The sequence below is a fragment of the Petaurus breviceps genome, unplaced genomic scaffold (assembly GCF_028583685.1).
Source record: "Petaurus breviceps papuanus isolate PSGF00001 unplaced genomic scaffold, PetGlider_PUasm1.0 38, whole genome shotgun sequence".
Lineage (NCBI taxonomy): Eukaryota > Metazoa > Chordata > Mammalia > Diprotodontia > Petauridae > Petaurus > Petaurus breviceps.
Window position 1 is genome coordinate 95,223,323 of NW_027186304.1, and position 14,576 is coordinate 95,237,898.

Sequence of the window (14,576 nt, forward strand, 5' to 3'; positions counted from 1 at the left end):
CAACAAAGAGACAGTTGCATGGAAAGACAAAACAAAGCAAAACAAATAGTATAGTTTGGTTCATTTTATTCTTCTAACAGCAGACTGATATTCTGTAGTATTCTAATAAACTGCTGTTAGGTCTGGAAAATTTTTGGCTAATTCTTTCCTCTTTCCTTGCTGCAACTGGTTTGCTAATAGCTTCCTTTAACTGTACAGTTATAATTAGAAGACAGTCACTGCTTTGCATAATCAAATTGTAATTGCTGTTTGGGTGAAATCCAACCAAATTAAGCATCAGTACCCTCCAAAAATACAAAGTCTGGCAAAACAGAGTAACAAATGCCATGCTCTAATAATTTGAGTTATCCAAGAATGCTTGTCTCATTGCTAATGTTTTTAAAGGATGGATGGCATATAGAATTGAAAGAACATTTTCTAGTTAAGAGCTAATAGCTCCAATCAATAGTCAATATCAGAAAAAATCATTCATATACGTATACAATTCAATACATCCAAAATCTCATTTATATTAGCACTCCTGCTGTTGCAGATCAAAATATTTTTGCATCCTGTATGATTCCTATCTATCTTGGAAAAGCTTCCACAAGGGATGTAGATAAGAAATTATAGGACTAGCTCTAGTTTATATGTGTGTATTTTTCTCCCTCTTTCCATGTATGCATACATATATATGTGTATATAATTATTAAGCTATAAAAACAAACACATACATGCATGCAAACATATATGTCAGGTAAAATTTTGCATAATAGCAGGCTAGGATTCAGAAAGACCTGACTTGTAATGCCACTGGTCCTGATACCCTGAGCATCATTAACTTCCTTATGCCTCAAACAACTCCCTGGGATTTATCTATTAAGTCAGAGTCAAGATTTACTCTGCACAGGTGATATAGGTTCCAACACTGACAAAATCACAGATCATTTGTGAAAACGTGAATACAACATGCATATCTCTTTCAACAGCCACATCCATATATAGAAAGAGGGAGTATATGTACACACAACAAACTATGAGTGTTGTTATAAAGGAGGGATAAACATTGTACTCTAGGAATTAAATGAAGGGAAAGAGCACTTCCAGGCCTCCAGGGGGTGGGTGGTGAGGCTGATTTGGGAAAGAAGCATCCACACCTACAAAGCGCCAGGCATTGTGTTAAGTGCTTTACAGACAGGAGGATTTCTTTTGATCCTTACAACACATCGAGGTAAATGCCATTATTTCCCCCATTTTACAGATGAGGTAACTGAGGCAAATAGAGGTTTAAGTCACTCACCGAGGGTAAAATAATGGTAAGGAGGGGGAGGTTCTTGGAAGAAGTGGCATTTATCAAGACCCACAGAGGTATCTGATCTTACAAGCAAAAAAAGAGCACACTGTGAGGGAAACGATCATACCGGATAACCAAACTGGCTATTGTATCTTTATATAAATGTTTTCTAAGGATAGGGCCTGGACCTATAATTTTACTGCCATGGGGAACACCTGGATGAAGAAATTTCCACTACCAACACAGGCAGATACTTTCTGTGTAACTTCCAGTCAAGAGCTGCCTAGGATGCCACAGACAGTACACACGTCTGTCTCTGGGGATAGGTCTCTAGCAGTTCTGCCATGCTGCCTCTTAAATATTTTGTAACCCATATTAATAATAGATCACATCTCTATAGCACTTCAAGGTTTGAAAAGTGCTTTCATCATTATCTTACCTTGGAAAAGTCACTTAAACCTCTATTTGCCTCAGTTTCCTCAATTGTAAAACTGTAAAACTGAGGGCCTACCTCACAGGATTGTTACGGAGATCAAATGAGATCCTATTTGTAAAGTGATTAGCACAGTGCCTGTGAACTAAGTAGTAAAGTATCATTAGTTTGATTTTATGCAGGAAGACACTGAGCCACAGAGAAGTAACTTGCAACATATACAACTAGGAAGAATCAGAGCAGAATTGAACTCTGGTCTCTTGACTCCAAGTCCAGAACTCTATCATCATCATCATCATCATCATCAACTCTAAGCAGCTGGTTAAAATAGAACTAGTCAGTGACTTGATTAAAAAGAGAGAATCTGATTCAAAATAGGACTTATGGTACATGATCTGAAAATTTTCAGGAAGAGATAAAGATCACAGGATTTAGAACCAGAAAGAACTTTAAAGATCATCTTGTCTAATATTTGCATTTTAACAGATAAAGACACTGAGACCCAGAGTAGTGAAGGGACACAGGCAGAAAGTTAACAACGTCCTAAATCCTTTGACTCCTTCCTATTACTTCATCTGATAAGGAAGAACTTAGCAGAAGGATATGCAAAGATAAAGGCTTCAACCCTCGGTACACAAATGGTATGGATTAAAAACTCAACTTGTTGATTACATAAAGGGTTTATGCAATTTATCAGTCAGTCTTCCTAGTAACTACCAATTAATGATGTGAGTTTGTTTTCTTACTTTTTTTTTGTTGATATTAGCATTTGTAAAGCATTCCCCAAAAATTATTGGGTTATTTACAAATGTTTTCTTGTAAATCTTTTAGATTAGAAAAATAAGGCCAAGAATATCACACAATTAAGCTCCAAGTATATGTATTATTAATTAGTACTTTTTATCTTTATAAGTTTTAATAGCTGGAAACTCACCAGAACAATTAGCAGCTGCACGCAGAGCTCACACACCAGTATTTGTTCTTGGGAGATTTTACCTCTAAATATGTGCCCAGTCATAGAGCTGATTGGCAAGCAATTACTGAGTGTAAGGAACTAAGTGTCACAGGCGAATGTCAAAAGAACCAAAGAAACAATCTATGTCCTCTAAGAGATTTCAATCACATGTGAAATGTTATTAAGAGATAAGAGCAATACAAAAAGTAAAAAGCAACACAGCACAAAGGTGTATAATCATTTAATTTAGCAGTGCTTATATTACCTAATTTACAACATAAACTATTTACAAATTTTCCCTGATCTGCAGAAAAGTATTCCTATTCTTTCTTTCATCTTCTCTTTTTCTCCCCAGAAAGCATTAATGATAAAGTAACTCTAAGTATAAAGAAACTACTCAAGAAATACTAAAGCTAATTTAATTAATACGGAGAACACATCATTACAAAAGGAGTTTTCAGTGAGCCACATTTTCCTAGTTCTGATACAAAGTTAGCTATTTAAGAAAGCAGTGACCCTACTAAAATGATACCTTGATAGCTACAAAAAGTTAAAATCTCTCTTTCTAAGAGAGTCTATGAATGAATCCCAGTGAGTATTTTGCATATGCATATTGAAGAGTGTTCCTTGTAATTACAAATGCCACTTTACTGGTAGAGTTTGCAATTCCCCAAAGGGTACCTTTTAAAATGAGCATTTACTAAGTGATAAACAAATCTTTGAAGATAGGAAGAGAAAAATAAAGCATTCCCTGACCTCAAGGAGCTTACCTTTATGGGGGAAATAATATAACAAGGAATAGATATAAAGAATACAAAAAACAACACATAAAAATAGAAACAATAATATGTACAATATATAAAAATAATATATACACTATATAGAAAGTAATTTCAGGGAGGAAAAAAGCACTAAAAATTTGGGGGATCAGGTAGGCCTGTCTGTAGGAGTGAGTCTTGGAGTTGAGACTTGAAGGGAGCTAGGCCACTATGAGAGGAGGAGGTGTGGAGGGAAAGCATTTCTAGAACTGGGGATTGCTTGTACAAAGTCATGGAGGCAGGAAATGCAGTGTCCCAAACAGAGAATGGTGAGTAGCCCAGTTTGACTGGATGCAATAAAAGGGTATAACCAAAGATAATATGAATGTAATCTAAAAAGATGGGTTGGGGCTGGCCCATGTTTAAATACGAAATATAAACATTTGTGTTCTATCCTAGAGGCAATAGGGAACAACTAAAACTTCTTGAGCAGAAAATTAATATGGTTACGCTTTTGTAATAATAACCAAAAGTTTTATTATTTCCTCTTCTATTATAAATAAAATGGAGAAAGATTACCTGTCTCCTTAAAAGCTAATTTACTTAAGACAAAATTGTGATCTATACAGAAGATTGAAGGTTTAACTTTGTCATAAATAAGCATTCTAAAATTGACACAGTAGTATGTGTCAATTTGAGGGACAAAAGAAAAATAATCTGAAAACAGACCATTACGTTCACCTATTTCTTTATGCTTTATCATCATCAGAGAAAATGATCAATTTACTTCACCATCTGTTTGTCTAACGTGAAATTGTTAAATTCATACCATAGTGATGAAATAGTTGGATTACCAGAAACCCCAAATGATGAAAATTCAACTAAAATTTCCCTTAAGGAATTAATAAGTGTAAATCACATCTTGTCACTAGAGTATTCTGCTGTACATTAATGGATTTAAAACCTAATTAATTTTTCTACATCATTCACCAGTCTTGCTATAACCCTAGCCTGACTGTTATGCTTCTTAATTACATTTAGTGAATTTGAGAGGGTGGAAAAATACAATCAGAGAACAATGAAGAAAGGAGCAGTATATTCACTTTTTCTTTTCCTTTCATCATTATCTCCCTCCCCTTCAAAATACAACATTTCCTACCATGGTACATATAACAATAATAGTAATGGTTGACATTTATACAGGCTCTAAAGTTTGCAAAGCATGCTACATATTCAGCTTTATGTACAATTTAATAGCTTTAAACTGCACTGAGACTTTTGGGACATTTGATTCTCATCAGCATGGTAAGTAGGAAAGTGTACTTTAAACTTGAAGACCTGCAAAAACCTGAGATAAATGCATTAACAAAGGATGATATAAATTAAATTAATTTAAACTCTAATACTGTAATGTTGAATTGTCATTAAACTCCTTGACATTATTAAAGTCTACTCTTTTCTTTCTTTAAAAGCTTAGAAGGAAAGAAAAGTAGAACTTAAGGTCTCAACTTTCTAATGTGTAACTTTATGTTTTTTTCTACTGAACAACCCATATTTACATAGTTCTCAGACGTGAAAGCAACCTGTGGTTACCAAATCCTCAGGGAAAAAAATTGATCAACTGAAGAAAAAAAACCCCAAACTTTACATATACTTTATTTGAAAGACAAGCCACATGAAGAATTCTAAGTAGCTAAAAACATGTAGCAGGCATATGAGAATTTAACACACTTGAGTAATTTGGCAGCAAAGATGGGGAAAACAAAGTGGTTTGAAATTTTAGAAAGTCTTACAAATTTGGCAAGACAGTAGAACACTGAAAAACAACTTCTAGGGAAGTTACTTTTGAACTAAACCCAAAATAGAGTTCAAACAATGAAAACAAGCTATTATCTTTCAGGTTTTTATCCCCACCTCAATGTGCAATCCTCCCTGCCAATTTCTGAAACTTTCGCCAAATCAAACCAAATAATCTCTCTATTAGCAACAAAGAGATTAAAATATGAAAAGGGCATGTGTTGCTTTTTAAAGATTCTTATCCTTGAACTAGCTGTCAGAAATTCATCTGTTTAAAATTAAATCTTTTTTTTTAATCTTAATGTTTTGCTAGAAAAGTTTTTGCAACAAAATATGGTGTATATGTTCAAACTAAAGCAACTATCTGTGTTGTAGTGGCTCAAAAATCCTGTGAGATTTCTATTTGTTCTCTTGGATCAATCAATTTCTTTTAAACTGTACCATCATCATTTTAAAATTACATGTTTCCTACCTAAATTTATTTTCTATTTCCTCTTTTGGTCCATTGTGATAAACTGTAGTACACACATTAGAACTTTGATGTAAAGTCATTTAAGTCAATGCTCCTGAGCACTATAGGTAAAGTGGTATAAGATAAAGTCAATAAGCCTCCTCAGATAGATTTCAAGGTCAGCTTGTCTTAGAGTGAATTTCATGCTATAACTGAGAAGCAACATGGTATGGAGGCTAGAAGGCTGCCTTCAGAACCAGGAAGAACTGGGTTTGAAGTGCTGCCTCTAACAACTAGATGTGTGCCCCTGGATGAGTCACTTAACCTGGTAAAGGTAGTTTTCTTACCTACAAGTTCCCAAAATCAATGAAATAACAGATCCAGCCCCTATCCCGATACCTGACATATTATCACAGAAAAAGACTAGCATACAGTCATTTTTTGTAACTTTGTTCCTACACACTAAACTGGGGGGGAGAGGAAAATTTTCCTATTTTTCCCCCTTTTTGTTCCTATTATACCCTCATTTTAAAGTACTGTTACATCAGTGTGCCCATTCTACACAGGCTCCAACTACACAGCCTAACTCTAGTTCAAACATTGAAATGTAGAGCAACCATCTTCATTTCAAGAAGGAAATCTTTGGGCAAGAAGCTTTTGTTCATCATTCTGGATGCGTGAAAAAGGGCACTTTATCAGAACTTTTGAATGTTTTCCACATAATTACTGAGCTAGACCCACAGATATTTTTTGCATAATAAGCACTTAATAGAGCCATGAACACTTGTTGGCCGGGTGAGTATATGTTGTTCTTTCTTACCTTGCTGGAGGAACATCGATATTTGATGAAACAACTTTGCGTTTTTGTTCCAGGAGACAGATGGATCGAGTGTTCTCTTTTTCATGTTCAGGGACTCTGTGGGCTTTTTTGGTGTCAGCTGTTCTCACATCTTCTGCCATGGCCAAAGGGAACAATTGTTGATAGGATATTTTTTTACTAAAGTCACGTTTTAAATCCTCCTGTTGAAAGGTGAAGGTCATTTCACGCTTAATGCTCCCGGCCTGTGAAATGAAACATAAAAATCATTAGTCATAAACATTTAGTCATTATCATTGTGCTCTGTGCTTACAAACAGGAGATGCAAAAGAAAGAAAAGGCATGGGCCATGTATCTCAAAAAGTTTAATGCATTTAAAGAACATATACATGAATGATACTTAAGAACACTGACAAAGCAACCTACAAATGAGCATAAATCAGCAGAGTGCAAAGAAAGGATATACATTTTAAGGAGACTTTAATGAAAAGTCTAAGGACAATTATATAAGGCTTTCAGGAGAACAGGAGCTTTGAAGATCTGAAGGTATTAATCCTCTAAGAAAAAAATAAAACAAAACAGGTTTTTGGAAAAATGATTCTGTCAGGAAAGGAAGGGAGGAAGAAAGGAAGGGAGAGAGGAGGAAAGAAAGGAAGGGAAGAAAAAAGGAAGGAAAGGTGGGTAGCAGGGAGGGAGATGGAGGGAAGGAGGAATGAAGGGGAGGGAGGGAGGAAGGGAGTGAGGGAGGGAGGGAGAGGGAGAGAGACTGACAGACAGAGGGGGGGGAGGAAGGGAGGGGGAGAGAGAGAGAGAGACAGAGAGAGATTCTTCCTTTTCTTGGGCATTAATCATTTTAGTTTTTTTTCTCTTCAAAATTTAATCTCCCCAGATGAGAAAGCAAAATAGCATAAATATTCAGTGAAATCTCATCAAATTGGATTCTACTAATTCATAAATGTCTTTTGCTTACCTTTGCACTGTTTATGAAGAATTTTTCTAAGTCAATTAAGAGTGGAAATAAGATTGTTGAGAGAATGTTTAACACTAGAAGGACCAGAATTTAACAATACCTTGAAGGACCAAGTTATGTCAATTGATACATGCATTTTTTTTAATCCACAAAGCAAATAAAGTAGAATGAAAATTTTTATTTCACAGTAAAATTATGATAAAGTTTTTGCATCAACAAATTGAACCAAGGCCATAATGGCTACCTCAAGCTTCACCAGGGCTGTTGAAAGGGGTATGTCATCATTGTCATAAAGAAATCTCATATAAGTAAACAGTCAACAAATGCAAGTTGAGAATAAAACTCCTCTTGAGGAGGATGGTGGAAGATTGTGAGCATTATTTCCTCATAAAACAAAGGAAAATTATTAGAAAAAATTTAAAACAGTTTGGTGAAAGACCCACTAGGCAAGGCCATTCAGAAGGCATTTAAAGATCAAACTGGAACCAAAAAAGGCAAAAGATAGAAGAGATCTCCAAGATTTCAATTAAAAAAAAAAAACTCTTCTCCCTACCAGAGACAAGGAAGTTCCAATGTTTGGATTTTAACATTACTGTCCATTATATGATTCTAGTAAAACTGTAAATGGCAGGGGCGGCTAGGTGGTGCAGTGAATAGAGCACCAGCCCTGGAGTAAGGAGGACCTGAGTTCAAATCCCGCCTCAGACACTTGACACACTTGCTAGCCATGTAACCTTGGGCAAGTCACTTAATCCCAACTGCCCTCCAACAAGCAAATAATAATGATAATAATTTAAAAAAAGAAAATGTAAATGGCACTGACTAAAACTTAATGCAAATATACTCAGAGAAGGACCCAGCCAGAGGCAACACAATTTTGAGGCTTTTGTGAGAAAAACTTTCTAAGTATCTGTAATGTTAATGGGATATAAGATCTCCCCTGTCCATTAATAAGTCTCACATGGAGCCCATTAAGGGAAGCTTGCCTATAGGAAGGCTTTCACACCTTTTGCTAATTTCCAATTAGGCACTGAGTCAAGAGGGTAGTGATGCCTTCTGGCTCTGAGAATTGTATATATATACTCTGAGTTGGTATTTTGCTTTGGGGGCTTGCTTATGAGAAGAATCTTCTGATTTCCTGGTCGAGATTCTGAGTGGCCACATGTTCAGAGCTCCACAGCTACTCAGATATAAAGGCTCTCTCTATTCAGGGATATGTAAAGTGTATAGTTCATTCAGGCAGTCAGAGTCCTGTCTTGGTCTTTATTTCTCTGATATTTTCTTTGTATTTTCACTGAAGTTCAGGGTTCTGACTCTTCCCCTGAACTAGTGAATGTAATTTTAAAAGACTGTTGACCCCTTAAACAGCGATCTTTCCTAGCAAATCAGATCTAAGAACCTGTGCTAGCAGCCATCCTGGGTATGCCAGTGTGGTTGCTGGTACTGTATCTGAATGAGACAAGATACCAAAGGTGTGGAAGAAATTTCAGAATTTGTTCTTACCAAAACATAAACAACTAGCAATCCACATGCCTAGTTATGAAACTTATCTATACACACATTAAGGCAACCTTGATGTGGGAAGCAGTAGTGAACAGATTCTACCAGGGACATTTAACTGGTAGTGCATAACAGCCAACATTTAACCTCACATGGTTGACCAAAATGTGGCTGTAGAGAATACAACATCCCACTGTACTCACCGTTCATTAATTATTAAAAGGCATCTGTCTCCCTATAGCAAAATCCTACTTTAAAGGTTCTCCTTCAATGAGGTGCCACCCATGCACATGTTAAAAAGTCATATAAAGGTAAAACAGCATAAGATAGGGGCAGCCAGGTAGCACTGTAAGAGCACTGGCCCCAGAGTCAGGATGACCTGGGATTGAATCTGGGCTCACACACTTAGCACCCACCCAGAAACACCTGGCCATGTAACCTTGAGCAAGTTACTTAACCCCAACTGCTTAAAAAAAAAAAAGCATAAGATAACGTCAATAACCTTCTTAGATAGGTTTCAAGGTCAACTTTAAGATTCCTTAAATGTTAAAACAGATATAAGCTTGTTTTACAATTTTCTGATCATTGATATCAAGGCAAGGAATAAAATAAATAAATGAATGTCAGTTAAATGTTTCTCAGTATCATGGAGAATATTAGCATAAAGTCCAAGTGTAAGAGAGAAAACAACCCCTCATTTGGTGATGTCATTTATTACCTCTGGTTTGTGAATGGAATGAATTGATTTCTTTATGCCCCCAAATACTGCAAAGGATCATGGAATCTTAAGTCTAGAAATAAAAAGGACTTCAAACACAGGCTGGTCTGCATTTTGTGCCACAATGCCTTCTGCTCTGTTCTCAAGCACACAGGCGTGAGCTCCTGGAGGACAGGGACTATTATGTTTTGGTCTTCATTTCCCTTGCACCTGGCATGCTGTCTCATATAGTAGACATCTGACAAATAATTCTTTTGAACTGAATAACTAACTTACTTCCAAAGTTGTGGTGTATAATTTTTTTTAAACAAAATGAGAGTGGTTGTTAAATGCTAATCCTTTGTCACATTTTAGAAAGCAGTGTGCATTAGCTACTCCAGGGACTATTTCCCAGGTGTCTTTTAGGCAAAATTTATGTTGGGAATCAGATATCAGATGCTAAGAGGTAGTACTACTCATTCAGAGCTCATTGCACCTTTGTTATGAAGACTGTGATGCAAAATCGTTTGTAGACAACCTCTTCTGTGTTGAGGTTTTGAACATTGCAGAGTAGTGACCTCAATAGGTTGAAATTTTAACTATTGCTTACTGCTTTTGTAGCCTTGGGAAAGCTAATCTCTCTCGACCCCCTAGGCCTTAGTTTTCTAATCTGTAAAGGAAGAGGAGGTGTGAACTACATGGCCTGTGAAGCTCCTTCCAGCTCTGTATCTATGACCAATGATCTATTCAAAGTCAGCCCTTGACACAAGTCTTTTGAGGGAAGACAGAGGAGGCATCACATTGCAGTGGAGAGTGCTGGATTTGAGGCTGGAGGACTGTTTGAATCCCAATTCTGTCATTTAACTGTCTGGAAGACTTCATGCAAGCCACTTAACCCTCTAGGTCTCAGATTCCTCCTCTGTATAATGAGAGGGTTAGACTTAGATCTTTTTTTCTTTCTTCCCAACTCTAAATTGAGGATCCTATGGTAAAATTTGTCTTCAGGAATATTCTTTACCATCTCTTAGTGTCCTTCATTTCCCTAAAGCAGGGCTATTCAAAATGCTGCTGAGTTGCCATTGTAATGGCATCTAACCTCCTTGCCCCTCTCCTCTTGGCAGCACTCCATGTTCCAGAGCTTTCTTTATTTCCAGGTCTCATAAAAACTTAGCTGAATTATGTCCTATCCCTACAGAGTCCTACCCTCTATCAGTTGACAAGAGGAAGTATTAAATTGATCAGAAAAACTTTTACTGCTTTGCTAGCTTTTGATTTCATTCTTCTGCTCACAAACCCTCACAGTCTCTATTTCCTCCTTAATGAAGTTCAAAGTCCTTTGCCTGGCATTCAAAATATTCCACAGCTCTTTTAAAGTGCATTTCCTATGACCTCCTTCCATTCATATTCTAGCAAAATTGGACAGTTCTGGACTCTCTACTATATACTGTGTTTTTCTACCACTATGTTTTAGGTCAGGCTGTTCCCTAGGCCTGGAATTACTTCACGCCCTCTCTGTTGATTCCTAAATGTGTGTGTGTGTGTGTGTGTGTGTGTGTGTGTGTGTGTGTGTGTTTGGAAGACTGGGGTCTCCCTATCTTACACTGGAAGCATAGTGGCCACTCATAGACCCAATCCAACTACTGATCAGCATGGGAGGTTTGACTTGCTCTGTTTCTAACCTGGGCCAGTTCACCCTTCCATAGACCATGTGGCCCCCACCCTCCTCATGATTGTTCATCATGTATATGCAAGACTTCTAATAAGATACTTGATCAGTTTTAGCTCACTGCAGCTTGGCCTCCATAGTAACAAGGATTACAAGCATGCACCATCACTACCAGCTACCCACCCTTTTAAGACCTATTCACATCCTACTTTCTCAGAAGTCTTCCTCTCTCCTCCCCTAACCCTAAGTAATGCAAACTTCCTCTTGTACTTTGTTCTATGACCATCTAATACATTTAATGAGTAATACTGTGTGCTATAGATATCTGTGTTTGTTTCTTATTCCCTTAAAGTACAATAAATTCTGAAAACAAGAGCATAGGTCTTAACCAAACTATGAATTGCTTAGAACCTAAGACAGTTCTCTGCAACCAATAAGTGCTTAATAAATGCTTCTTAAATTTACATCTGAGCTAGTTATGTGTTATTCCAAATAGCATAGCACTTTTACAGTTAGAAATTATTTATCCCAAGAAAAATGCTATAGTACATAATTTGAATGACTAGAAATGGGGACTGGACCTCTGATTCAGCTACTGTAGAGAACTTCTAGGTGAGGAAACTTCTTCAGCCAATGCATACTTTACGTACAAGTAAAGACTTAAAGAGCTGCCCAGAACACTGAGAGGTTAAATGACTTTTCCAGGGTCATCCAACTTACATGTGTCAGAGGTGAGACTTGAATCTAGGTCTTCTTGGCCTGGAGGCCAATTCTATCTGGTACTCCATGCTATCTCTCATAAAGCGTCTTTAACTGTGGCAATTTTAGGCACCATCACAGAATAAGATGGGAGATCCCCTATGATCCTATGATACTTTTAGGTAATCAGATAACAAAGTACTACAGGAACAACCATTTTCTGAAGGTAATAGTAATAAGAATTTCTCATCTGTTGAGTGTCATAATGAGACCCAAATCACTCTGAAGACTTCTACCTAAACAACCGCAAGGAAGGAAAAACCAAATTGATTAAAAATGCCTATGACTCAGACTATGATATGAAATTGGATGAATAACAGAGATCAGCTTTTAGTATGCAGGTCTTAGGCACAGAAAAATGGACAATGAGTTGGGTCCAGAAATGAACAGGAAGAGAGTTGGCTGGATTATCTTTGGGAAATTATACAGTTCTTTTCATAACATCAAGTTTCTCCATGGAAACAAAGACCCAGTCTTTTAATGTCAATATTCTTTGGATGATATTGTATGGTTGCAAGTCACAGAACATTACAAACTCTAAAAAACCAAGTTGAGCATCACCCAAAATACCACAGAAATGTGCATGGTAGGTGTAAACAGGCTCAGTCCCATTACAAACAAGGAACTGTGAAAGAAAAGAAGTATAAAGTATATCATCAAAGAAATGAATGATATATTTTTTATAAGTTATCTGGTTACATTTGTTTCATTGAGAGGAGCAAAGACTCATCTTTTTTAATTATTGTTGCTGTTGAGCTGTTTCAGTCGTGTCTGACTCCTGGTGACCTCATTTGGGGTTTTCTTGGCAAAGATACTATAGTGGTTGGCCATTTCTTTTCCAACTCATTTTATAGATGAGGAAACTGAGGCAAACAGGGCTAAGTGACTTACCCAGGGTCACACAGCTAGGAAGTGTCTGAGGCCAGATTTAAACTCAGCAAGATGAGTCTTCTTGACTCCAGGCCCAGCACTCTATCCCTGTGTCACCTGGTTGCATCATGTTTTTAAATAGCAACGTTCTTTTGCTGTTGTACAGCTTTGAGTCACGCTTCACTACAGTTTCTGAAACTGAGGATCAAAGGACAATGAAGAAATGTATGGCGAGTACTGATGAGCAGCAACATACTAAAGGTGAAAAATTAGGTCAGAGGAGCAGCGTAAGGAAAATTATCTAAGCAATGTCTGATCAAAAAAGAGTCATGTGTCAAGAGCAAGAAATGAGAGACATCTATAGAGAAGTATTTCAACTTAAGTACTTTGGAGGGAATATTGACAATTTGCCCAAACTAACCATTTTACTGACTTTGGCGTTAGTTTACATCTAAAAAGCCTAAATAATTTTACGAACTGCAATTTTACATCTTAGGCAAATCACTAACAATATTCTTTTGGTGATATCGTACAGTTGCTAATCATTAGTGTGAATTATTAGCATCTTTGCTAGGTAGTATAGTGGATAGTGTTGTACATGGAGTAAGAAAGATTTAAGTTCAAATCTTGCTATAAACACTTAATAGCTGTATGACCCTGCACAAGTCACCCATAGCCTTGGTTTCCCCCCTCATCTGTAAATGGTGACACTAATAACACCTACCCCACAGGGTATATGGAGATATGAGTATGTAGTGTTCTGTGACTTGCAACCATACAATATAGTAGGTCAGAATCAAATAAGATTACACATGTAAAGTACTTTGCAAAACTTAATGCACTATATAAATGCTAGCTAGCACTATAATTAATGACAAAAGTGCACTTGCCCAAGGACAAATGAGCCCATTTTCCTGTTCCTATTTAAGCCCCAATCCCACACATTATTTATTTGCATTTTCTGGTGAAGATGTTTATACTAATGGATGATCTTTATAAGTTGTTTTTAGATATGATAGACTAGGCAATAGGCATTCTTTATCCATGTGGGTTTTCCTTGGTGGATTATAAGACCAAACTCCTTAGCTTGTGCTCTTATCACATAACCAGCCAACTTTTGTAAACTCTATGCCAGTCACACAGTATGTGCCTGATAAATACTTGTTGAATGGATCATAACAGATCATGGAAAACCTTGCATATCAGGCTAAGACCTTTGGACCTTATTCACCAGGGAGTTATTAAAGGATTTTGAGCAGAGGCATTATAATAGCAGATCAGCATATAAGGATAATTAGCCTAGAAGTGCTGGGAAGGATGGATTTGAATGAGAAGAGAGTGGAGATAGGAAGAGCTATTCCAAGACTAATGGAATAATCTAAGCAGAAGGTAATGAGAGCCACTACTAAAGGTGATAAAAAGGATCAGAGGAGGTAATGGTGAAAAATGCTACAAAGATGAAACTGACAAAACCTGATAACTAACTGGATATGAGAGGTGGGGAACAGGAAAGAATCAGAGACAACCATGGTATTTTCCAAACTCCTTCCATTTAATCAAAAATCTAAAATTCTGTATCTTCCAGGCAGCTCTCAGAAGAACAAGAAGTAAAGGAGCAATTTCTTCCCAC

General features: G+C 36.8%; 1 protein-coding gene across 2 annotated transcripts in view; it reads right to left on the reverse strand.

Moving 5' to 3' along the window:
• The window catches only part of ZNF704 (zinc finger protein 704), a 367,044-nt gene that overhangs the window by 257,750 nt on the left and 94,718 nt on the right, over nucleotides 1–14,576 (reverse strand). For both annotated transcript variants that reach the window (XM_069100169.1, XM_069100170.1), the window contains exon 2: nucleotides 6,488–6,729. In XM_069100169.1, coding sequence (XP_068956270.1) covers nucleotides 6,488–6,729 — 242 coding nt within the window. The remainder of the gene's footprint in view (nucleotides 1–6,487; nucleotides 6,730–14,576) is intronic.